A 23,111-nucleotide genomic window follows, 5' to 3' on the forward strand; every position below is an offset into this window, starting at 1 on the left:
AAAACAAAACTGCTTTAAAAAATAAAGTCCATTAAAAAATTTTTAAAAAGAGAGAAATCAGATTCCTGGGCCCTCCTCCAGAACAGTTGCCTCAAGGACCCAAGGGACCCTTGTGCTCTGCATGCTGGAGGGTCACGAGTCTGGTGGCTCCCAGCTGCCACGAGGGGCTTGTGTTGCATCAGAATCACCCGGGAACCATTCTACTTTTAATAACAGCTATGACACATGAGTGTCATGCCATACCGTTTTTTATAAATTTATTTATTTAATTTATTTATTTTTGGCTGTGTTGGGTCTTTGTTGCTGCATGTGGGCTTTCTCTAATTATGGTGAGCGGGGGCTACTCTTCGTTGCAGCGCGCAGGCTTCTCGTTGCGGTGGTTTCTCTCGTTGTGGAGCACAGGCTCTAGGCGCGCGGGCTTCAGTAGTTGCGGCACACAGGCTCAGTAGTTGTGGCTCACGGCCTCTAGAGTACGGGCTCAGTAGTTGTGGCGCACGGGCTTAGTTGCTCCACGGCATGTGGGATCTTCCCAGACCAGGGATCGAACCCATGTCCCCTGCATTGGCAGGTAGATTCTCAACCACTGCACCACCAGAGAAGCCCCCATACAGTTTTTAAACTTTACAATTGAGTGGTTTTTAGTACATTCATAAGTCGATCACTGATATCCTGGGGAATGTTTAAAACTGTACTGTCAGGGCCTCCCCAGGGATTCTGATGCCGTGGGACCTGGGAGCTCCCTGGAGGCCATGCTGTGCAGCCAGCTACGGAACCACAGGCAGCGTGGGATCTCTCCACTGGGGTGACTTTGCTTCCAGGGGATGTTTCACTGTGCCTATAGACATTTTTGGTTGTCACAACTGGGGGCTGCTCCTGGCATCTACTCATGGGAAGGGGCCAGGGATACTGCTCAACATCTCACAGCATACAGGATGCGCCGATGGCAGAGAAGGAACCAGCCTCCGATGTCTAGAGTGCCCACGCTAGAAGAGCTGGATCTACAGGAACCTCAAGTCCCTGCCAGCCCTAATGAGACCACCAGGGACCTCCAGGCCCAGCTCGTGGGGGCCTCCAGAAACAGAACTGGGCTTGGTCAGGTTGGGACATTCTCACCCTTGAATGTCCACTGGGCACGTGAGGATCCTGTCAGAAGCAGATTCTGTTTCAGTAGAACTGGGCTGGGGGCTGAGGTCCTGCACCTCTAACAAGTTCCCAGGTTATGCCGCTGGTCTGGGAATCACACTTTGAGTAGCGAGGGTGTGGATCACTTACAGGCCACCCAGGGGCCCACCTGGGGGTAGCCTGAGTGCACATTCTGGACTGTACACCGTCTTGTGTGGTTCCAACGCATACGGCCACCTCAGTAATCTGTGCACTGGGGAGCTCAGGCACACTGTTACAGATAACCCCCATGTCACAGATAACCCAGAAATGCTTACTTGCCTGTACAAACCATTTTTCCTACAGTTGGAGGGAGATGTGGCAGCTCCCTGAGAATTGTCTTCCATCCAAAAGGATGAAAGTAAAGAGGCCTAGGGCAGCCTCCCCCTTCTCATCCTGCCCCATCCCGCAATTCCCTCACCACAGGCACCCCAGACAGAGCTGCGCCCCCTCTGAAGGCCATTAGAAGGGTGGGCTTCAAGGTGAGGACACACTTCCAGAACATAAGCAACAGCTAGAGCAGGGGCGCCGTGGTCAGTCTTCAGTGATAAGCGGGGACAGACAGTGGTCCGCAGAGCCTGTCCAGGCTCCAACAGGGCAGAGGTGAGGCTAAGTGGCAGCACGGCAACCCTGGGGAGCGAGAGCAGGACTGTTGATGGCAGGCGCTGAGACACCTGTCAAGCAGGAGACCTTCCAAAATAGAACTCCCCAACCCAGGCGCCGTCCACAGAGGGCTGAGTGCCGGCAGGCTCTCCCGGATTAGAGAGTAAGGTCTGTCAGTGAAGAGCTGCAGAGGCCCCTGCCTCCTTCCTTCCCCACGTTCCAGCTCCTCACGAAGGGGTACAAGGCCAAGGCTACCTTCTCCCAAAGCCACCCCAGGGATGCCCTCCACTGGTACAGGCTGCCCAGGACAGAGTGGGGCACGCTGGCTTCTCCCTTGGAGCAAGAACAGGTGCCTGCCCCAGCCTGGCTTGATAGTAGCCAGGGATCCACTGCCTGTTGCCCGAGTGGTTCGTCTCCTAGCAACCAAAGGTTTGAGCTGCGGGTTAGGCTCTGCTCAGCCTTGTCCAGTCCCTGCTGCTAGCCCCCACGGGCTCTGCATCCAAGCCTGCTATCTTACTATGGGTGCTGTGTCCTGTGCCTCCCCAAGGGAGGGCCCTGCCCACACAGCATGTTTGCTGGAGGTTGGGCTGAGGGTCCAGCCTGCAGCCAGTCACTGGGGCCAGGAAGAAAAGTCCTCTGTGAAACCCTGGCAGACCGGAAGGCAGCTGTTAGCCCCGGAGGTCGGGATCTGTCCAGTCGGACAGGGGGAAGGGTGAGCAGATGGAGGCAGGGGTTCTGGGAACACAGGGCAGGAACTAACTTCATGGGAAAAGCCTGGGGTGGACAGGAAGATTCCAGAGCATGTTGTGGTTGAAAAGACAGCAACAGACAGGAGCGGTGTGGAGCCAGGCGGGACTGGGGGGTGGGCCCCTGCTCTGGGCTCCGTTGGCTCCCTCCCCCTCCACACAGGGCCAGCTGGCAGCAAAGCTTAGGATACGAGGCAAGACCACAGAGCCTGGTGGTGGTTTGGAACTCTTTCTTCTCCTTTGTTAAAAGGGGGAAAGGAACTGGGGATGGGGTACCCCCGGGCTCTGGGGAGGCATGCAGGCAGCCCCAGCAGGCAGGCGCTGGGGGATGGGTGGGAAGAGTCCTGGAGTTTCCCACAATCCTTTTCTCTGCAGGGAACAGCAAGGCTGACTGCCCAGGGGGCAGGGGAGAGGGGCAGGGCCCTGGGGAGAGGGACAGCGGACAAGGGGAGAGGGGGCTCACTCTTACATGCAAAGTCCAGCTGCCCCATAAACTAGGTTGCTTCTCGAAGAGCGACATACATATAAATACACAGACACAGCGACACGCACACATGCGGAGAAGGCTCTGCATTCCCGAGGGTGGGGATCTAGGCCCACCAGCCCCAGGGAGCTGCGCAGCCCCCTGGGGTTGGGTGGGGCAGGTGAGTCCTCGGGGGAAGGCTGCTTGTTCTCTGAGGTTCTGTCCACCAGCACCCAGACGACTCTGAACCAAATCCATGAAAGCTGGGTGCTGCAGGCCCGCGCTGCTGGGTACGCATGCGGGCAGCCTGCGTACTGGCACAAGGGTCCGGTCTCTCCCCCCCAGGGCTCTGGGGAATGGGGGTGCAGACAGAGGAGGGTGAAGGGGGCCCGCAGAGACGTCCTCTCCCCCGCCCCACGGGGTTCTGGCCTCCGGGAGGGGGGAGGGGCCTCCCTTATCTCTCGGCCTCCATGGCAGGGTGGGCTCTGGGTTCTGAGGCGGCCTGTTGGGGGACCAGGGGCGGCCAGTCTGACACCGGGGAAGGGGGTGCCGGAGTCCACAGGGGCGGCTGCTGCGGCTGGTGGTGCTGTGCCCCCCCTGGGGGCGAGGCCGCAGCCGGCCAGCTGGGTGCCGCGAAGCTGCCGGTGGCGGCGAGTGGGAAGTGCGGCGGGGGCGACGTGGCCGTGGCGGCCATCGGGCTGCCGCTGCCTCCGCTGTGGAAGCTCTCGGAGGCCTTGAGACGGGAGAACATGGTGAGGGCATCAGGGAAGTTGGGGGGCGTGGCGGGGGTGTTGGCTGGAGTGCACATCTGTGGGGGAAGAGGAACAGAGAGGGAGGGGTGAGCACCCCCTTCCTGGAAGGGCCCCGGGCTCCCACGAGGAGACACATCACCCTTCCCTGGAGGCACCCCACCCTGCAGGCGGTCCACCAGCCAGGAGCTCACAGAGGAAAGGTGTGGTGTCCGAGATGGGCTAGCCCACTGTGCCTGCTGCCAGGCTCCCAGGAGTCCCATCCCAGCGGCTCTTCCGTGGCCAAGAGCCACTGCACCTTCCTTGGCCCTGGGTGGCTTCCCCCTGCCCTGAACCGGGACAGCCCCGCAGGGCTGCCCCTGGGGCTGCAGGGGACACTTACCATCTGGTGGTGATGGTGGCTGTAGGGGATGTTGGTCTCTTGGAAAAAGGCGCTGAGGGCCGTCTGCGGGAAGAAAGGCCCACGCTTACCCTCAGGACCCCTGTGGCCCTGGCCTGGCAAGTTGAGGCAGCATGCCTGTCATCCCTCGACCCTCGCCGCAGCCCAAAGAGGCGCTGTGGACCTCTGGGCAGGTCTGGTGGGTGGGGAGGACCCTCATGACACTGCCTGCCACCTGGCTGCCAAGTGCTTCCAGCTCACCTGACATGGGGGCCTGTCTCATGGGGAAAGGCCTCCGGCAGATTCTAGCCCTACTGCCACCAACTCCATGGACGGCAAGTCCCTACTCCTCCCTGAGCCTCAGTTTCCTTGTCTATGAGCCAGAGGACGGCAAAGGCACCCAGATGTTGAGAGTCTGTAACCCACCTGCTCTTCTCCTAGGCTGGCCAAGGGACTCTGCCCTGGTTCTCGGTTTCTCCATCTGCACCACAGGGTGATGGGACTAGGTGGCTTGCAGGTTCCCCTCCCTAGCAGCAGTGACCTCCGGAGATCCACGGTCCAGCTGGGAGAGCCGGAATTAAGTAGGATGGTCTGGGGTTTGCACCCCTGTCCAGTTACCTGAGCCTTCCTTGGAATGTTCTCAAGGTGGTGGAGCAGGAGGAAGGCTGAAGTGGGGTTTGCACCCAGGACTGTGAGAAGTGGGTGGGAAAGGGGGTGGCAGTTGGCCTGGGTCAGACAAGCTCCTCTAGTGACCCTGGGCGGCTGGGAGGAGGGGCCCCAGGGTGGCCTCCGCTGGCATTGGTGTGTCCTGGTTCAACCCCTGCAGGAGAGGCATCCAGGAAAATAAAGGAACCAGCTGCTCTTTCGAAAGTGCTGGGTGAGGGAGCCCGTCAAGTGTGTGAAGGGTCTGCGGGCAGCTCTGCCCTCCATGGCTCCCCACTCGGGCTCACCACCCCACAGCCCAGCGCTATCAGCCCCTACCCCACTCCCAACACACCCAGAAACCCAGCCTGGCTTCTAGGGCTTACCCTAGGGGTTTTATTATTAAATTCAAGTGAATTACTCTGGGAATTTCCTGCTGGAGATGCCCTACCCCAGTGTCCCCAAACATGGGTGTGGGAGCTGGGGGGAGGGCCTTGATCTCTAAGCACCTCCTTGTGACACACCCCCCCAGGAGCCCCAAGGGACACACCAAACCATTCCTCCCCCAACGGCAATTCTGAAGGCCATTGCTGTGTGTGAGGATTCCAGGGAGAAACGGCTGCCCTTTTCCTGCCTTCCTAAAGCACCCCCAACCTTAAAGCACACAGGTCCCCCTCCAGCAGCCTTCTGTCCCCATTAACACCTGAATCACAGAGAGTATGACCCAAAAACAAGGCCTCCTGCTGCACCAGCCCTCAGTCCAAGTGTGCAGCCAGCCAGGGAGGAGGGCACAGAGGGGAGTTTACCACAAGGAACCCCCGTCACTCCCAGGAAGACCTAAGGATTGGATGTTCACAACCCATTTTTACCTTAAGTAGACCTCCCTACTATCCGCCTCCCCATTTTACACATGGTGAAATTGAGATTCAGGGAGCCTGGCGCACAGGGCTCCTACCCTGGGGGCCACCAGAGCTCCCCAGTCTGCAAGCTGCTCCTGCCCCTCCTGAGATCAGAGTTTTTCCCCAGGCATTTCCATTTTCAAAGTTACATTTTCAAGTCTTATGACCAAGCGACACCAACCAGTGCTGCCTGAGTAACTGCCAGGCTGGTGCCAGGCTCCGTGGGCTGGGCTGAGAGTGCCAACAGGCAGGGCCGCTTCCCACCAGACACCTGCCTGCCCAGCCCCAGGCAGACCGGACACCTACCTGCCTGCCCAGACCTAGGCAGACGGGGGAGCTGTGTATGCAGATGTGGGACTCAAGTAAACTGCCATGAATGTGGTTTTGCAAGTTTTGCCACATCCAGTTCTTGAGACAAACGGGCTGATTAGGGAGCTTCCTGCAGGGTGGGGCTGCCGGGGTTGGCCATTCACTCCTTAGAGGTCAACTCACATGCCCCAGGTACAGCTGAGGAAACTGAGGCCAGAGAGTAGGACCTGCTCAGAGAGCCAGAGCAGCCTCCCATCTTGTGATGTGAGGACCACCGCAGGGTTAGCAGTCCCCCTGAGATCTCTGGTAGGAAAGTGAGCAAGGATTCCCCTGGGTGGACAGGCCACTGCCTCCCCAGACTGTCCCAACCTTCGGGCAGCAATTCTGATCCCCATCCCACCCCCAGGAAGCTGAACTCCAGAGTACCCTGGCTCCCTGTCCCTCCTACGGCCCAAATACCTTCCCTGAGCTTGCTCCCCATCTAGAAACCAGGCTCTGAAGCCTGGACTGGGCACAGACTCTACAGACTGGCTAGGGCTGTGACCTTACACTTGTGAGGGGAAGAGCTCAAGGGGCTCTGGCCTCATCCCTAGATACCATCCTGGGTTATTTCTGGGGCGGCAGAGTAGGGAAGGCCAGGTGGCCTCTTGGCAGCACAAGCCCTGGGCACTAGTGCCCTATGGGTCAGGGAGGCCTGGGGAGGTGGGGGCCTGGCTGGGGCAGCCCCACCTCCTGCCCAGCTGGCTGAAAGCTAGAAGCTACTGAACCGTGTATATCATGCCATGCACTGTGCAGGTAGATTCGCCGGCCAGCACAGAGGAGAGCACCTGGACATGCCTCTGGAGCAGGCTACACAGATGCACACGTAGCTGTAGTGTGGGGCTCCGACACAACACCTGTACACATGTGTGCGCACGCGAGAGCACCATCTGCAAAACGGCGACCTGTGGTGTGGGTACACACCCCGCACCCGCGCCCCGGTGGACTGCGTGTTTACACACACACGCGCGCGCGCCAACATGTCCACACGCAGCGTGGCGCGTGCGTAAATACAAATGCACATGTACGTGGACACGCGCCGCCGAGCTGTCCAGCCCACACGCAGATCCTCAGACCCTGAGACCCACCGGGCGGCTCCACCCGCGGGCTCGGGGCTCCCTTATCTTAAACCCGCAGCTCCCAAGGCGGGGGCGGCGTGGGCCCAGCTCGGCCCAGGCCTGGGGCGTCCTCCTTCCGGCCGCCTGCCAGTCTGTCCGTTTGGGCCTCGGCGCCGCCCCGCCCTGGCCGTTACCCGCACAAAAACGGGGGCCCCCAAAACCGATCGCCTGGGCATTTGGGGGGCGGGGATTCGGGCCCGGGGGAGGTAGACTGCCCCTTCCGCCCACCCCGAGCTGGCGGCGTTTCCGGGGGCCGCTTAGACGCGGCCGCGCCGCGGGGCCTGACCCGCACGCCGCGTGTGCGCTCTGCGGCCCAGCCGCCGGGGCGCGCGACCGCCGGGACTCCGGGCCGAGTGCGCGGGCCCGACCCCGGCCGAGCGCGCCGCGGCACGTGTCCACACCGGCCCGCACATGCTCCACTGCACGCGTAGCCACGCGGGACGGACACCCGCGCCCCGGCCCCAGCCCGGCCGCGCACCTCGAACTGCCAGTGGGCCGCCTGCAGCAGTTGCTTCGCCTGATCGGCTGCGCAGCCGGCCGTCAGCACGAACTGGTTGATCATGACCTGGTGCTTGAGCTCGTCCATGTTCACGGACATGGCGCCTCCGCCGCCTGCCCGCTCCGGCCTCCCGCCGCCGCGCGCTCCTTCGCCTCACGCGTCCACCATTAGCGAGCCGGCTCCGGCTAATACAAATATTTACTGTGCGGCTCTGACTCACCAAGCCTCGCCTCGCTCCAGGCCGCGGGGGGCATGCTGGGAGATGTAGTCCCGCGCCGCTTCCGCCGCGCTCGGCCGGGAGCCGCGGGCCGGCCCGGGGCCGAAGGTGTGTCTGAGCGCTGGGCGCCTACTGTGTGCAGAAGCTGGACGGGCACGTGCCCAGGCCCGTGACTGAACTGACGGGGGTCAGGAGACGGGGGCCATAGACACTGTGCATGGGCGCAAACGCAGCCTCAGGGTATTTACCAAGATCCCAGTATCCCGAATCCCAGTGTGGTTGGCATCCCTCTGTGTTGAGTAGGCGCACTATTGGGGAGGGGGATGGGCCAAGAATTTTGGCACAAATCAACAGCACTAGGGCCATAAGGCCCCGAAAGCCTGGCACACAGTAGGCGCCTACAGATACTCGTTCAGTGAATGAATTAATCTGCCCTTTAGGGTTCTGCCTAAAGTCACCGCCTCCAGGAAGCCTCCCGAGTCTCCCCAACACCCAGGGCACAAGCTCGCGTCGCCCACTTGTGACACGGGTCCCTCCCCGGCCTGGCGCTCCGCCAAGCACACAGTAGACCCAAAGAACGTCAGAGGAAGGGATGGCGACCGAGACAGGTAAGCGAGACCAGCAGTCTCTGGAGCCTCTGCATACCCTCTGCGGGACGCTCGCACTTTCCCACGCAAAATTTCGTGCGCTTTGCCGGAAATCTCAGCTTTTAGTGGGCGGACTCTAGGACCGCGCGGCGCCAGTTCCGGGGCGGCCCCGAACTCCCATTCCCAGAACGCCCTGGTTTATTTGCCTTGCTCAGTCCTTGTGACGTCAAGTGAATGAGGCCGCGCCTCAGCCAATGGGCTGTCGGGAGGTGTTAGGACCTGGCCATATAAGGTAAACAAAGCTGGCTGCCCAATGAGGCAACAGCGGGGGCGGGCACTGGGTTGGGGCGGGCGGGGCGCGTCACGTGGAAGGCGGGGGCGGGGCTGAAGAGAGCGCTAGGTAGTGTGTTGGGGGTTGTGTTTACAGCTCCGCACGCGCCGCTTCCGGTTGACGTTGCCGGTCGGGAGTGTCGGGGCCGGGCGGATTCGGAGCTGGGGCCGGGGGCTTCGTCACTGCGGCTCAGAATGACCTTATCCCGGTTCCCCGCGCTCCCTGGACACTAGTTTCATCAGTTGAGCAACTTTTTATTGGGCCCTTACTCTGTTCCTGGCTCTGATCTGGCCAGGGATGCAGAGAACAAACTCTAGAAGGGTCGGCTGGTGCGTGGGGTGGGGGCGTGCATCAAAAATCCCAAGAACAGGGACTTCCCTGGTGGCCCAGTGGTTAAGAATCCTCCTGCCAATGCAGGGGATACGGGTCCGAACCCTGGTCCGGGAAGATCCCACATGCCGCAGAGCAACTAAGCCTGTGTGCCACAACTACTGAGCCTGCGTGCCACAACTACTGAAGCCCGCACACCTAGAGCCTGTGCTTCGCAAGGAGAAGCCACCACAATGAGAAGCCTGCGCACTGCAACGAAGAGTAGCCCCCTCTTGCCACAGCTAGAGAAAGCCGGTGCACAGCAACAAGGATCCAATGCAGCCAAATAAATTAAAAAAAGAAAAATCCCAAGAAGAGATGTAGAATTGCAAGTGTGGGAAGTACCCTCAGGAAGCAGGCACAGGCCCTGGAGATGGTGGGCTAAAGGCCATTGAGGGGGTTTACTACATCTGATCCGTTGTGTGCATTAGGATCACTGTGGCTGAGCAGTGTGGAGACCAGATGGTGGCAGAGAGGACCAGTCCGGGTCAGGTGATGTTCTAGGTGTGTCTGGTTCCAAGGGAGTCCGTTCCTGCCCAGAATTAGATTGAATGGAGGGAACTGTCCCACCCTGGGGGGAGGAGGAGGACCTGCAGGGCTCTGGGAGGAGCCCTTCCTGGGTCCCTCAACCCTTCCAGGGGATTCTGGCTTTGACTGGTAAGAGGAGGAGAATGGAAGATCGTGGACAGGACCTGAAGGCTCCCAAGGTTATGGGGGCTCCGGGGAGGCTGGGGCATCGGGATAGCTGGGGGAGGGAGGGGAGCCTGGAGCAGTGGGACTGCTAAGTGCCCTCTGAGGGCTGGAGATGGGAGCTTGGCCCTTTGGCAGGGAGAGGACTCAGTGTCCCCTTCAGGTGGGTGCCTCAACCCTGGCAGAAGTCACTTTGGGACTTATTTCCCAAGTCCACTCAGGAAATAAGGTTTCAGCCCCTTTCTGCCACATGGGGATCACTCAGGCTGCACCATTTTTTGCAAATCTTGATGGTGCCAGGGGAGTTCTGCTCTTATTAAAAATGGCCCTTCACCTTCACAAAGCATCATAAGTGTGAATTAATGTGGACAAAGTGCTTAGCACAGCACGGGGTGGGCAGTTCTGAATGTCATTACCTCTATCACTATTACTACTGGGACAGCAACATGGTATGGTGCAAGGTGAGCAGGTTCTGGAGCCAGACAGACCTGGGTGTCAGTCTTGACTCTGCCACTTAATGACTCTGATGTTGGGACAAGGTTCTCTGGCCCTGAGTTTCAGTTCCTTCATTTGTAGAACCCAAGGTAGCAGCTTAGAACTCTCCCAGGACTGCTCTGGGGGATTAATGCCTGTGGTGCTCAGAGCACCATTTTAGCACTCACCTCTTTGCCTCCATCTGGACCACTGTAGGGAACCCAAGCCCCATTTTACAGATAAGGAAACTGAGGCTGGAATCCAAACTTCCTTACACTCTTGACAGTGTTCAGAGCCAGTGGAGAAGAGTAGGCACCCAGTGGGCCAGCAGGGTGTGTTTCTAGCCAAGGAGGGTGGGCACTGTCCTGGCAGGGACCACTGGGGACTTTTCTTGCTTAGGGAGACAGGAAGTACCTTCACCCCTTCCCTCACTCTCATCTGGGCACCACTCAGTTACCTGCCTAGACTTGCTCAGCCCAGAAGGAGCTCTTCCAGGCCAGCTGGCTGGCTGGGTGGGGCAGGTGGGGCTAGCAGGAGCAAAGGTCACCCCTCTGGGCCCTATGGACCCCCAGCCAGCTTGTTTTCCCAGGGGCAGCGGGAAGGAAAAAACAACCTTGTTTTCAGCCAGGATCAGCCTGGCTAGAGAGTGGACTTTGGATTTCTTAGCAGGCTCGGATGGGGCCCGACAGCTGGGGCCAGTAGATGGGGGGTGGGGGATGGAGGTATAAAAGGAATTTATGGCAATGCCTTCATCTTAACCTGAGGTCCAGGGAGGTTGAGGACCTTGGCAAAGTTGGCATAGCCAGTTGATGGTAGGCCCAGGACCCCGGGCTCCTCTCCACCTCCATTCCTTCAATCACTCCACAGATGTGTTTATCAGACATCCACTGGGTGCCTGGCTCTGGGAGCACAAGAATGAAGAGGCAGGGATCCTGCCCCCTCAGAAGGCTTGAGAAGTCGACTTGAGGGATTCATACTAGCCATGAAGTATGCCTAGGGTCTTTCTTCATGTTTCAAAGGACCCGATACTGGCTGACTGAGGGGCCTTGAGATCTGGCCACTGCCTCACTCCTGACCTCTGTTCCTGAACTCTCCTGCCTACTTGATTCTAGCCACACTGGCCTTTGAGCTCATTGATCTTACTCAGCTCCTCAGGGCCTTTGCACATGCTGCTCTCCCTGCCTGGAACCTGGGCTGCCTACTCCCTCAGCATTTGCCTGCTTGGCTCTTACTTGTATTTCAAGTCCTAGCTTAAATGTCACTTCCTCAGATAAGCCTTCCCTGATTTCCCTATGAATAGTAGTTCTCTCCTAGTATTTCACTGCACCTCAGTCCATTCCCTTATAGCACCCACCGCATTTTGTATTTATACACTTGTTCGCCTGTAGTGTCTGTTTCCTCACTAGATGTTTCATATCTGGTGGTTTCACCATTTAATCTCTATTTCCTGGCTCTTTGCCTGTCTCATTGCTTTTCACATAGTAGCTGTATGATAAATATTTGTTGAATAAATAAGTGAACCAGCGACGATGTTGATAGTAGAACCAGTATCAAATCAAAAAGGGCCTGTCTCCCACCGGGGCATGGATAAGCACAGAAAAATATACCCGAAGTCCAAAGCTCTATTAAGAGGAATGTTTAATTGATCAAACATCAGCCCATGGAAGTGACTGCCCTGGCCCACTATCTGTAGGGAGGACATGCTCTTAGGGTTATTTTTCAGTGGGAACATCTGGGCCCTCAGTACTCTCCTTCCCTCCCCACAAGCAGGGAGACCGATAAATTGAATGCTGTGTTGGTATACCTATTTGTGTATGTATGATTCAACAGTGTTATGTGATTCAACAGAAAGAAATTTAAAGTAAGGGAAGAAAGGTCACATGGGGTGGGGATGTCTTCAGGCCCATCTGGGAGCAAGAGACAGGGAATCTCGCACTGGAGCATTCCTGTCTCTGGGGTGGTAGGGGCTGGGGGTGGCAGGGGAGTGTGGCATTAAGAGGAGTGGCCTGGTTCAAATTCCAGCTTTATTACCACTTATCTACTATGCAAGCTGAGTGGGGTACTTCACTTCTCCTGGCCTCTTTCCTCTTCTGTAAATTGGGAATGAAAATAGAACCTACAACAGAGAATTAAAAGAGAGAATATGTGCATAGCCTTCAACACCAATGTCTGGCACATAGTAGGTGCTCAGTAAATGGGGATCTTGGTTGCAGGGCAGAGAGGTTAAATCAGGCTCCAAGACCTGGACTCTCCCTTATAATCACATAAGTCCCTCACTTCTTTTATTACTTTTGGCTTCCCAGGTCCCCTGAAAATAGGAAGGTTGTATTCTGGGTTCTGGTGTCTGGAAAGGTGTAGGACTCACTTTAATGTGGACTGTGGTGAATTTACCATCTGAGACTCTTAGACAGCCTCTGCCCTCCCTAGCTCCTTTCTGGATAGACAGGCTTGTCTTGGGAAGTCACTTTCTTCTTCAGAACTGCTGTTTCTCAAGTGAAAAGTAGGTAGAAACAGATCCTCACTTGGCCTTACAGAGTTTTGTGTGAGTCACAAAGCCAAGAAAGTACATTGCAATCTGCGAAGAGCCTTTAACTCTAACCCTGATTCTTGTAAATTTGAGCACCCTTATGTGTGGCCCCCTCCCTTCTTTGTGCCTCAGTTTCCCTATATGTAAAATGGGGAGAGGTCTACTGCCTCCACGGGGGACTTTAAAATTATGTCTTCAAAGAATTATTCTGGACGTGGAGCCAGAGAGATGCCTAGAGTTCTGGAAAAGGTGCTTCCCTTCCCCTGTGTGCACCGCTCCAGGTAATCTTGGGTTCCATCCCAGCTCTTTGCGGGTGGCAGGTAAGGGTCTGCCCTCTGCTGGCCGGGCCAGGAGATTAAACCCAGGGAAGTGGGGAGAACCATGCTCCGGGAGATATTTCAGAGAGGGAGTAAATGGAAGGCGTTGGTTCCTAGCAAGACCTATGTATGAACAGATTATTAAAAGTCTAAAGAGTTACAATGTTAGTCTTGTGTTTGGAATGCAAAGGGAAGGATAGTTTGCAGTGTGGTTGATGGTTCCTCCCCTCTGGACTCAGGTCCATTTGGTTTGTCCCGGACCGTTTGTCAACAACTTCAGCGAGCCCGGGCGAGGAGCTTCCTGGGAAATGTAGTTCCTAGATGGGTATCCCGCGCCGCCGCCGGGCACCCTCGGCGGCGAGGGGACTCCATTTCCCGAGGTGCCTCGGGCCCGGGGGGCGGAGGGCTGCCGTGGCGTCTGGTCCCGGGCCGAGCCGGGGGTGGGGGCTCGGAGGCCGAGCGCCCGCGGCCGTGGGCGAGCGTCCGTGCGGCCTGGTCCCGGCTATGTCCGCGTGAGGACGCCTCCGGCGCCGCCGCCGACCCCATCCCATACTGGGCCCGGCCCGCCGTGCACCATGGGCTCCATCCTGAGTCGCCGCATCGCGGGCGTGGAGGACATCGACATCCAGGCGAACTCGGCCTATCGCTACCCCCCGAAATCCGGTGAGTGGCCGCCCCGGCCCGGGTCTCGGCGCGGGGCGGACAGGGGGCGGCGGGGCTGGGCTCACGATCCTCCTCGGAGGGTGGGCTGGGGGCTCTGCTCGGCCCGCGGCCCTTCCTGCAGCTTCCCTGCATGGAGCTCCACGCGCCCTCCATCCGGACCCCGGGGCGTGGGTCGGTACGGCGCTGACTGCCTCGTCCCGGCTGGGTGACCTTGGATCAGTCAACTCACTCCTGCGCGCCTCAGCTCCCTCGTATGCACACTGGGGTCTGCTCAATAGGGATCCCCCAGGGCCGGCGTGAGGTTCCGGGGCGCGACGCTTGGGAGGGCTTAGCACGGTGCCCGATGCTTTGCTTGTGCTTACAAAGTGGTCATTGTCAAAAGGATTGACATCATTCCATCGCCGGTTTTCCCTTTCTTTGGTGGCTTCTTGTGAAGACCCGGCCAGTGGTTCTGGACACTATCCGTCCCGTCTGGACAGAGGGTTAGCTCTCCTGTGACCTGGTGCTTGTGTTTGGTGGGTGGGGGGTGGGAGGGGGTCTGGGCCCAAGGAGGCATTACTGTCGGTGGAAGAGGAGCTGGGAGGCCGTGCTGGACAACCAGGGAATGGTTGGAGGGGACCTACCCGGTTCTCCAGTCTCCTTTTTTGTGGCTGAAAGACCTGAGCCCCAGGGAGGAAGTGACTTTTCCAAGGTCTCAGAGCTGGATGGAAGCTCATCTGGGTACAGGACCATGAGTCAGACTACCAGACCAGTTGTACCCATCCACACTGTTTTTTTCTGCGTCTGATGAGGAGTGTGGCCTGCCCTGGAACTTTAGTTTGGGTTCCTCATTCTCCATCTCCTCGTCTGGTCACTTGCCTGGAAAGGAGAGAAGAAAGAGGACAGGGCATTTGGACATCATGGAGACTTTCAGACTGGAGCTTCTGATCCTGGCTTCTGAAATATCTGATCCCATCTTGTGGTCTTCTAGGCCTCACAGTTGGCCTGTGGGCATCCCCTGGGCCAGGTTTCCTCTGAGTATGGTCCAGCACCACCTGCTTCCAACAGTGGGGAAGCTAGTTTAACATGCATTTCCCAGGCCCCGCCTCAGACTTGTTGGGGTCTGCTGTGGCCTAGGAACCTGCATTTAAAACCCACTCCTAGGGTGAGTCAGATGTCCACTCAAGTTTGAGAACTGCTTCACGCTCATTTTGGAAGGTGAAAGAAGGCAAGTGTCTGGGACCACCAGAAATAAAGGGAGTGGAGACTAGCACAGTTCGGGGCAGTCAGAGGGGATGCAGTCAGAGCTGGGCAGAGGGCTCTGTTCCCTACTAGGCATGGGAGATATCCACGCCTGCTTTTTCCCAGGCACAAGGACAGGGCAGCCCAGCCTGGTATAGAGATCCCCTGGAGGCTGACATCCCCAGATCTGATGGAGCAGTTGTTTGAAGTCATCCTCTTCCATCTCGGATGTTCTTACAGCCCGTCTTTGGCTGAGTCATCTTAGGCAAGCTGCTTAGCCCCCTGGGTCATGGTTTCCGCATCTGTAAAATGGGCTGATCCTCATACAGTGCTCAGAACAGTGCTTAGCGCCTAAGAGGTCCTTGAAAAATGTTAGCTGCTATAATGGCTCAAAAAATAAATTAAGTGAACAACTTAGACTCTAATAGCAGTTAGCAGTGTCTTGGAAGAGATATCAAAAAGTTTAAGGTGGTACCTCCTGTCACCTGGGACCAGAGCAAACCTGATGTCCCTTCAGTTGGGCATTTGGACAAAATCACAAATACAAGGCACTAACAGCACTGCTTTTGGATTCTGTTTGGTAGACCTTGTTAATCAGTCAGGTCCGCTCTGTGGACACCCGAGTCAGCCACAGTCTATTGGGGCTGGCACCCAGGTGAACACCATGGGCCGCCTCGATTTCGCTGCCAGTGGTTAGAGTGCGCAGCCTCTCCAGTCCAAAGGCTGTCTTTTCTGCTTCCTGCCCCTCGGGCCACCTTATTCCGGGAGGCAGTCTGGAACCTAAGCAGTACCTGAGTATGTGTTCCCAAGCATGGACTGGGGACGGAAGGGGGGTTGAGATGATTTTAGGGACCATGGACTGTACAATCAATTTATGAGACAGTTGTTATCTTTTCAGGTCTCTGTCCATTTTGTTGATTATATTAGAAAGAATCATTGGGTGCTAGTATTTTTTAACACCTCTGTAACACTGTCCAATTTTTTTCTAGCTTTACTGAGATATAATTGACATATAGCGTTGTGTAAGTTTAAGGTGTACAGTGTAATGATTTGATATGTGTATATATCGGGAAATGATTATCACAATAAGGTTATTTACACATCCATCATCTCATGGTTACCTCTGTGTGTGTGTGTGTGTGTGTGTGTGTGTGTGTGTGTGTATGTGAGGACTTTTTAAATCTCCTGTCCAATTTTTATTTTAAATAAATTTATTTATTTAATTTATTTATTTGGCTGCGTTGGGTCTTCGTTGCTGCGTGCGGGCTTTCTCTAGTTGCAGTGAGTGGGGGCTACTCTTCGTTGCAGTGCGCGGGCTTCTCTTGCTGCAGAGGACGGTCTCTAGGCACGCAGGCTTTAGTAGTTGTGGCTCGCGGGCTCTAGAGCGCAGGCTCAGTAGTTGTGGTGCACGGGGTCAGTTGCTCCGTGACATGTGGGATCTTCCCAGACCAGGGTTAGAACCTGTGTCCCCTGCATTGGCAGGCGGATTCTTAACCACTGTGCCACCAGGGAAGTCCCTGTCCAATTTTCTTTTACTTTGAAGTTTTCAACATGCCCTGCAACAGTACCTAGCTTGAATTTAACAGCATTTGCTTTGTTTTTATTGTATTTATTTACTTTACTCATAACAGCTTTATTGAGGTATCAATCGTGTGCCGTACAACTCATCCTTTGTAAACCTATGATCTGGAGAATTTTAGTACACTTATAGAATTGTGCAGCCATCACCACAATCAGTTTTAGACATTTCCATCATCAGAGTTTCCTTGCCTTGTGCCTGTTTGCAGGCAATCTCTGCTGTCACCCTCACCCCTACCCCATCACTGATCTCCTTTCTGTCGTTAAAATTTGCCCTTTCTGGACATTTCATATAACTGGAATCGTACAGCATGTAGTCTTTTTTTGTTTCTGGCTTCTTTCACTTAGCATTGTTTTTGAGGTTCATCCATGTTGTACTTTACTGTATGGTTATAGTACATTTTGTTTATCTTTTCACCAGTTAACGAATACTCACTTGGGGTGTTTCCACCTTTTGGCTATTATGAATAATGCTACTGAACATTTGTTTGGTGTGCTCAGTTCTCTTTAGATACACCTAGGAGTGGAATTGTTGGGTCATGTGTTTAACTTTTTCAGGAACTGCCAGACTGTTTTCCATAATGGCTGCACCATTTTACATTTATTCCCACCAGCAGTGTGTGTGGGTTCCAAATTCTCAGCATCCTTGTCAATACTTATTATTGCCTACCTTTTTAATTATAGTCATCCTAGTGGGAGTGAAGAGGTATCTCACTGTGGTTTTGATTTGCATTTTCCTGATGATGTTGAACATCTTTTTTTTTTTTTTTTTTTTTTTTTTTTTTTGCGGTACACGGGCCTCTCACTGCTGTGGCCTCTCCCGCCGCGGAGCACAGGCTCCAGACGCGCGGGCCCAGCGGCTGCGGCACGTGGGATCCTCCCGGACCGGGGCACGAGCCCGTGTCCCCTGCATCGGCAGGCAGACTCTCAACCACTGCGCCACCAGGGAAGCCCTTGAGCATCTTTTCATGTGCTTATTGGCCGTTGTATATCGTGTGTGTGTGTGTGTGTGTGTGTGTGTGTGTGTGTGTGTTGGGGGGTTGGCTCTTTTAGTCTTGTTCACTTTTTAAAACTTGGATTGTCTTCTTTTTGAGTTGTAAGAGTTCTTTATGGATTCTGGATACAGTGATACAGTTCATTTATCAGCTCTGTGATTTGCAAATATTTTCTTGCAGTCTGTGGTTTGTCTTTTCATTTTCTTAATGGTGTCTTTTGAGGAGCAAAATTTTAAGTTTTGGTGAAGTTTGATTTATCATTTTTCTTTTTTTTTTTTTTTTTTGGCCACGCCACATGGCTTGTGGGATGTTAGTTCCCCAACCAGGGATTGAACCCGGGCCCTTGGCAGTGAAAGCACGGAGTCCTAACCACTGAACCACCAGGGAATTCTTATCAATTTTTTTGATGGTTAATGTTTTTGGAGTTATATCTAAAAGATCTTTGCCTACCTCAAGGTCACAAAGATTTTCTCCTATTTTTTTTTCTTGAAGTTTTATGGTTTTAGCTCATACATTAAGTCTTGTGATCCATTTTGAGTTAATTTTTTAATGTATGGTTTGAGGTAAAGATTTAGGGTTTTGTGTTTTTTTCTGCATACGGATAGTCAGTTATTTCAACATCATTTGATGAAGAGACTATTCTTTTCCCGTCACATTGCCTTTTTACCTTCATTAGAGATCAGCTGACCATAAATGTGAGAGTTTATTTCTGCACTCCACTGCCCTGCAGTCCCTTGCCCCAATCACACGGCTGGCTGGTCCCCAGCCGAGGGTCACGGCAGGCATTAGGACACCTCGGTCAAGTTCTTAAAGAGAAGATTGCAGACGGAAGCCTGGAGCACAGTAGGTCCCCACAGGAGTGCCTGGTCGTTGTTGTTGGCTGCCACGGTTGGTTGTTCCTCCTCCTGCGTTATTATTGTTACTCATGTGTCTTAAAGCCATGTGGGCTGCCCTTCCCTGGTGTTTGAGGGAGGTCATGGTAGGGACAGGTCACCCAAGAGAAGCATCAGGAGGGGCAGTCAGCCACGTGATCCACTAACCCTGGAGGTGGGGGTGAACTATGCCCCAGACCTAAACCTTTTATATATCAGTGCATGTACTTTCAGAGCATTTTTACCTCCTTTATCTCACTGGAACTTTGCCATGTCCTCGTGACACTAGACTTTTGTCCTCTTTGGCAGAGGAACTAGAAATCAGGCTGATTTTGTCTCCTAGCACCTGGGCCTGCACACGGTAGGTGTTTAATAAATGCTTGTGCAGCAGGCCTTGCAGAAAACAACTCCCCTCTCCCTAGTGTACAAGCTGCTCAGACTGGGCTGCATCCCCTGGGGTGTCAGGCGGGGGTCCGGGGACTCCTGGGCCTGCTGCCACGCGATAAGGGGCCTGAGGTGTGTGCCAGGAGACTTTGATGTGTACTTTTGTGCTGGTGGCAGTCTAGAGACGTCTGCTCATGAGTACTGCCGCCTGTGTTGGGTTTGCCCTTTCTGAAGTGGGGCCTTGCTGACTCTGGATAATTGATGCCTGAAGGAAAGAACCGAGGCAGGTGTTGTAAGACGAGGGAGGACTTTTTGTGTCACCGAGGGCGTCCTCTGTCACTGGGGACATTCCGGGTCCCTGGGCCCCATCACTGTCCCTAGGCAGTGAGCTTGTGCTCCGAGCCCCAGGGTCAGTGGCAGAGGGGTGGGGTGTGGGGAAAGGGCTCCACCTGCACACAGGGGTTTCATCTTCGTGCTCAGAGTCCTGCACCATCATCGCCGGCATCGTGCCACCTGTGCCCGTTCACATAGCAGAACTAGTTCTGTGCTTCTGCTCACATGAATTCGGTTTGGATTTTGTCATTGTAAGAGCTGTATGAATAAGCTGTGTTTTCGGAATTTCAGTTGTTACATTTTAGGTAAAAACAACAACAGCAGAACAGCAGAAACAAAAACCCTTTAAGTTGGCCATGGTGGGTGGCATCTGAGGACCTGTCTCCCTGAAGGAGAAGCCAGTTGCTTGGGTTTAGAAGCCTGCGGTGGGCACTTGGGCCCTGTGGCCACTGGAGCTGAGGTTTGCTGTGTCGCCTGCCCTCGGGGTTTTGAGCACCCGGAGGTCCCTGCATCCTTCGCCCAGCTTCTGGGCTTTGCCGCACTCTCCTGTTGGTCAGTGGAAGAAGCCGGGCTTGTGCTGGTTAGGCTGGCCAGCTGGCTGGCAGGCCTTTCCTCTGGTGCCAGGAGGTCGGTCGTGGCGCAGAGGGCCCAGCTGCCCAGCATCAAAGGGGGGTGTGTGCGCATGTGTTTTCATCCTCACGGTTGAGGTGGCCTTCGCTGTGCTGACAACACACTCTTCCACCAGCAGGGTGGGCACAGGCAGAGCTTAGCTCAGCACCGTGAGAGTGAGCCTGCCTCGAGGGGTCTTCTGCCCCCACCCGCCTGTAGAGCCACGGCGGAGCACTGGATTCAGAGTCCAGCGGCCCCATGCCAGTGACTTGCCCTGTGGCCTTGAGCTGGTCGCTTGCTCCCGGGCCCCCTTCAGTCCTGACTGTGTGAGTCCACAGGAGCTGGCGGGGAGGGACCAAGCCCTGGTCCATCCGAGCCTGTGTTTTTCAGGGGTCTGGCAGTTTCCTGGGAACGTCCTGCACTTCCTGGATGACCCCGTGGGCAGTGACCACTGCTGCCTGCCTTGCCTCCCAAGTCCGGTGCCGGCGGCCAGACACTGGCACGGGGCCACGTCCAGTGGGCGTTTCCCATGCGTGTTTCCGTGTGGTCAGGTACAGCCATCAGGCCTCACGTTTCTGTGTTGTCCTGTAAAACGCAGGGCAGTGATGCCACACGTGCCACCCACACAGCGTCGGACTCAGGCTCAGTGAATAACAGTGGACTTGTTCAGTTCTGCCAACTGTCCCCGCGTCTGCCCAGCTCCCCAGAGCTGGGGGAGCCAGGCCCAGCCGCCGCCTGGCCCGCGCCCCTGCTGTTTGCAGACAAGCCAGTGGTGTGGAGCAGCATGGGGGGGCCACTCGCTGTCTAGAAATCACGGCCGGCTCTCTCCGAGCTGGGAGGGGAGGTAGAGGCTTGGGAATGACTGACACGGGAACATCTGTCCACCCCTGTGTGTGCAGTGCTTGCAAATAACCCATTTTCTCATCCTTTCATCCTACTCGGCGTTGGCTTGGTTCTGGGGGCCCGGCACCCGCAGAGCAGGCCTTCTGGGGGGGTCCACTGTTCTGATAACTGCCGCATTCTGTTACCCGGGTCTCCTGCCCCTGTGATAGTCCTGAGTGACCAGATGCCCACAGTGCTTTAGGGGGGAGTCGAAAGAAGGAATTGTATTCAGTTCAGTGCTGTAGAAAACGTGTGGTGTATGCACGTATGTACATGTACAGCCAAAGTGTAACATATTGAGGAGACATACAGGTCAGGAGCTTCCACTTGATGAACCATCACCGGGTGGGCGTGTTGAAGGAATAGAAGAGTAGCAGCCTCCAAAGCCCCCGGTGCCCCTCCCCAATCTCTGCCCCCTCCTCCCTGGGAGGCCCCCTCTGGACTCCAGTGGAGGTGACTTTTGCCTGTTTCTGAACTTGGTATAAACAGAAGTGGATGCTCTTGGCTGCACGTCGGGGGATGAGAGGGTGGACGCTGTCATTGGGGCGGCAGTCGGTTTCCTGTCTCTGCTGCATGACATCCCAGTGTCTGCTGGCGCTACCGTGTGTTCGTCCACGAGCTCACGTGGAGGGCGCTCGGGGAGTTTCCGGTTTGGGCTCTCATGAATGATGCTGGGTGGACACTCTTGTGACTGGCTTTGGTTCCCAGGAGTCTGATTTCTTTGGGTCCATTTTATTTTTTTCACTTTTAAAAGTAATTGTGGTAAATTCCACATAACAATTACCATTTTACCCATTTTAAGTGTGCAGTTCAGAGGCATTAAGTACATTTACACTGCTGTGTAGCCATCTGCACCATCATCCCCATAAGTCTTCCTCTTGTGAAACTGAAACTGTCCCCATTAAACAGTAACTCCCATTGCCCTCTCCCCCAGCCCCTGGCAGCCACCACTCTACTTTCTGTGTCTCGTCTTGACAATCCCAGATACCCATCTCTTTGGGTCTGTTTTCATACCTGGCAGTGGGTCTGGCACCCTCGGGTGCGCGTGTGCGGAGTCCACAGCTTTTACAATGTTGTGGCGGGTTGAGCCCGTTCATGCTCCAATCAGCAGAGCGTGAGTTCCAGGGGCTCTGTGTTCTCACCAGTGCTGGCTGGTGTCGTGTGTGTGTGTGTCTGTCTGTCTGTCTGTTCAATTCTGTTGCTTTTCTCTTAAATATTAGCCATGGATGTCTTGTGGTAGTTTTAATTTATTTTTCCCCTGATGACCAGTGAGGCTGGGTACCTTTTTGTGTGTAAATTGCCGTTCATTTCTCTTCCTCTTTTTGTGAGGTCTTTTGCAATTTTTAAAAAAAAATATTGGATTGTCTCTCTTGTCTCACTTACTTGCAGGAGTGCTTTTCTAAGTGCTTTTTTTTTTTTTTTTTTTTGCGGTACACGGGCTTCTCACTGTTGTGGCCTCTCCCGTTGTGGAGCACAGGCTCCGGACACGCAGGCTGAACGGCCATGGCTCACAGGCCCAGCCGCTCGGCGGCATGTGGGATCTTCCCGGACCGGGGCACGAACCCGTGTCCCCTGCATCGGCAGGCGGACTCTCAACCACTGCGCCACCAGGGAAGCCCCTAAGTGCTTTTTATTACATTTTGAATTCTTTGGAGATTGACTGTCTGTGGCATTTATGCCAACTCTCTTAGGCAGAAATGGAATGCACTGTAGTCTGGTGGGTAGCGTCTCTGGAACCCAGGATGGGGAACCAAGCACCGGAAGCCAGGAGAAGCAGAACACAGAGCCCCGTCCTCTCTGGCCTCAGTGTCATGCTGCTGTGACAGGCACAGAGCTGGCTTCACCCACCGGAGGCCCTCAAGGACCGAGTCCCGTGGTCTTGGGTCCAGTTCCCGGGTTGGGGTGGAGGGGAATGTAGGGATGGCCCAGCACAGTCTGGTGTTCGCTGCGGCCAACCAGCCGTGTCCAGGGGCTAGGAGCTGCATGTTCTGGTGGCAGCTGGGGCCCACCAGTGGCGGAGGCTGTGTCCAGAAAAGGGGTGAAGCTGGGGAGGACCCCTCCCCCCAAAAGAGGCGGCTGCAGCCCCTTCCAGGAACTCAGCAAAGCAGAGTCCTTGCTTGGTCAGAGCTGTTCTCAGCTCACTGTTCTTCCCTCCATGGGCGAGGAGGAGGTGCAAGCTTTTTACTTGCTGTGTCACTCTGGTAAGCCTTTCACACCGGCAGGGAGGTTTATCAGGTGTCTTGTCACCTGTGTAAAGCTACTTTGCATAATCGGCTCCTTTTATCCTTAGGGCATCCCCAGCAGCCCTCTGTCTGTAGTCTGCAGCCCGTGGTGTTCACCGAGGCCTCGTGTTACAAATGGGGCTGCACTGAGTCCCCCAGCCTGAGTGTGGGGAGCAGAGAAGCTATACTGTGCAATGTGTGAACGCGACCCAGGGGAATCGCTGAGCTGCGTG

The 23,111-nt window shown here is 55.6% G+C and overlaps 2 protein-coding genes across 5 annotated transcripts in view; one reads left to right on the forward strand and one right to left on the reverse strand.

Moving 5' to 3' along the window:
- Positions 1–2,724: 2,724 nt before the first annotated feature.
- Positions 2,725–7,811, reverse strand: UBALD1 (UBA like domain containing 1). Its single transcript, XM_032604653.1, has 3 exons — positions 7,587–7,811; positions 4,105–4,167; positions 2,725–3,781 (listed from the first exon to the last, which is right to left on the reverse strand). The coding sequence occupies exons 1-3, from the start codon at positions 7,704–7,706 to the stop codon at positions 3,428–3,430; spliced, it is 537 nt and encodes a 178-aa protein (XP_032460544.1). The 5' UTR covers positions 7,707–7,811; the 3' UTR covers positions 2,725–3,427.
- A 5,721-nt stretch (positions 7,812–13,532) lies between these two features.
- The window catches only part of MGRN1 (mahogunin ring finger 1), a 61,596-nt gene continuing 52,017 nt past the window's right edge, over positions 13,533–23,111 (forward strand). For all 4 annotated transcript variants that reach the window (XM_032605119.1, XM_032605120.1, XM_032605121.1 and 1 more), the window contains exon 1: positions 13,533–13,782. In XM_032605119.1, coding sequence (XP_032461010.1) covers positions 13,695–13,782 — 88 coding nt within the window. In that variant the 5' untranslated portion in view covers positions 13,533–13,694. The remainder of the gene's footprint in view (positions 13,783–23,111) is intronic.

This window comes from Phocoena sinus, chromosome 15, assembly GCF_008692025.1.
Source record: "Phocoena sinus isolate mPhoSin1 chromosome 15, mPhoSin1.pri, whole genome shotgun sequence".
NCBI lineage: Eukaryota > Metazoa > Chordata > Mammalia > Artiodactyla > Phocoenidae > Phocoena > Phocoena sinus.

Excerpts from the sequence above, each read along its gene's own strand:
- UBALD1 (XM_032604653.1), bottom strand. The coding sequence starts at position 7,706 with ATGTCCGTGAACATGGACGAGCTCAAGCACCAGGTCATGATCAACCAG. Across the intron at positions 4,168-7,586 it reads CGGCCCACTGGCAGTTCGAG|ACGGCCCTCAGCGCCTTTTT; the intron begins GTGCGCGGCCGG and ends TTCTTCCCGCAG. Across the intron at positions 3,782-4,104 it reads GCCACCATCACCACCAGATG|ATGTGCACTCCAGCCAACAC; the intron begins GTAAGTGTCCCC and ends CTTCCCCCACAG.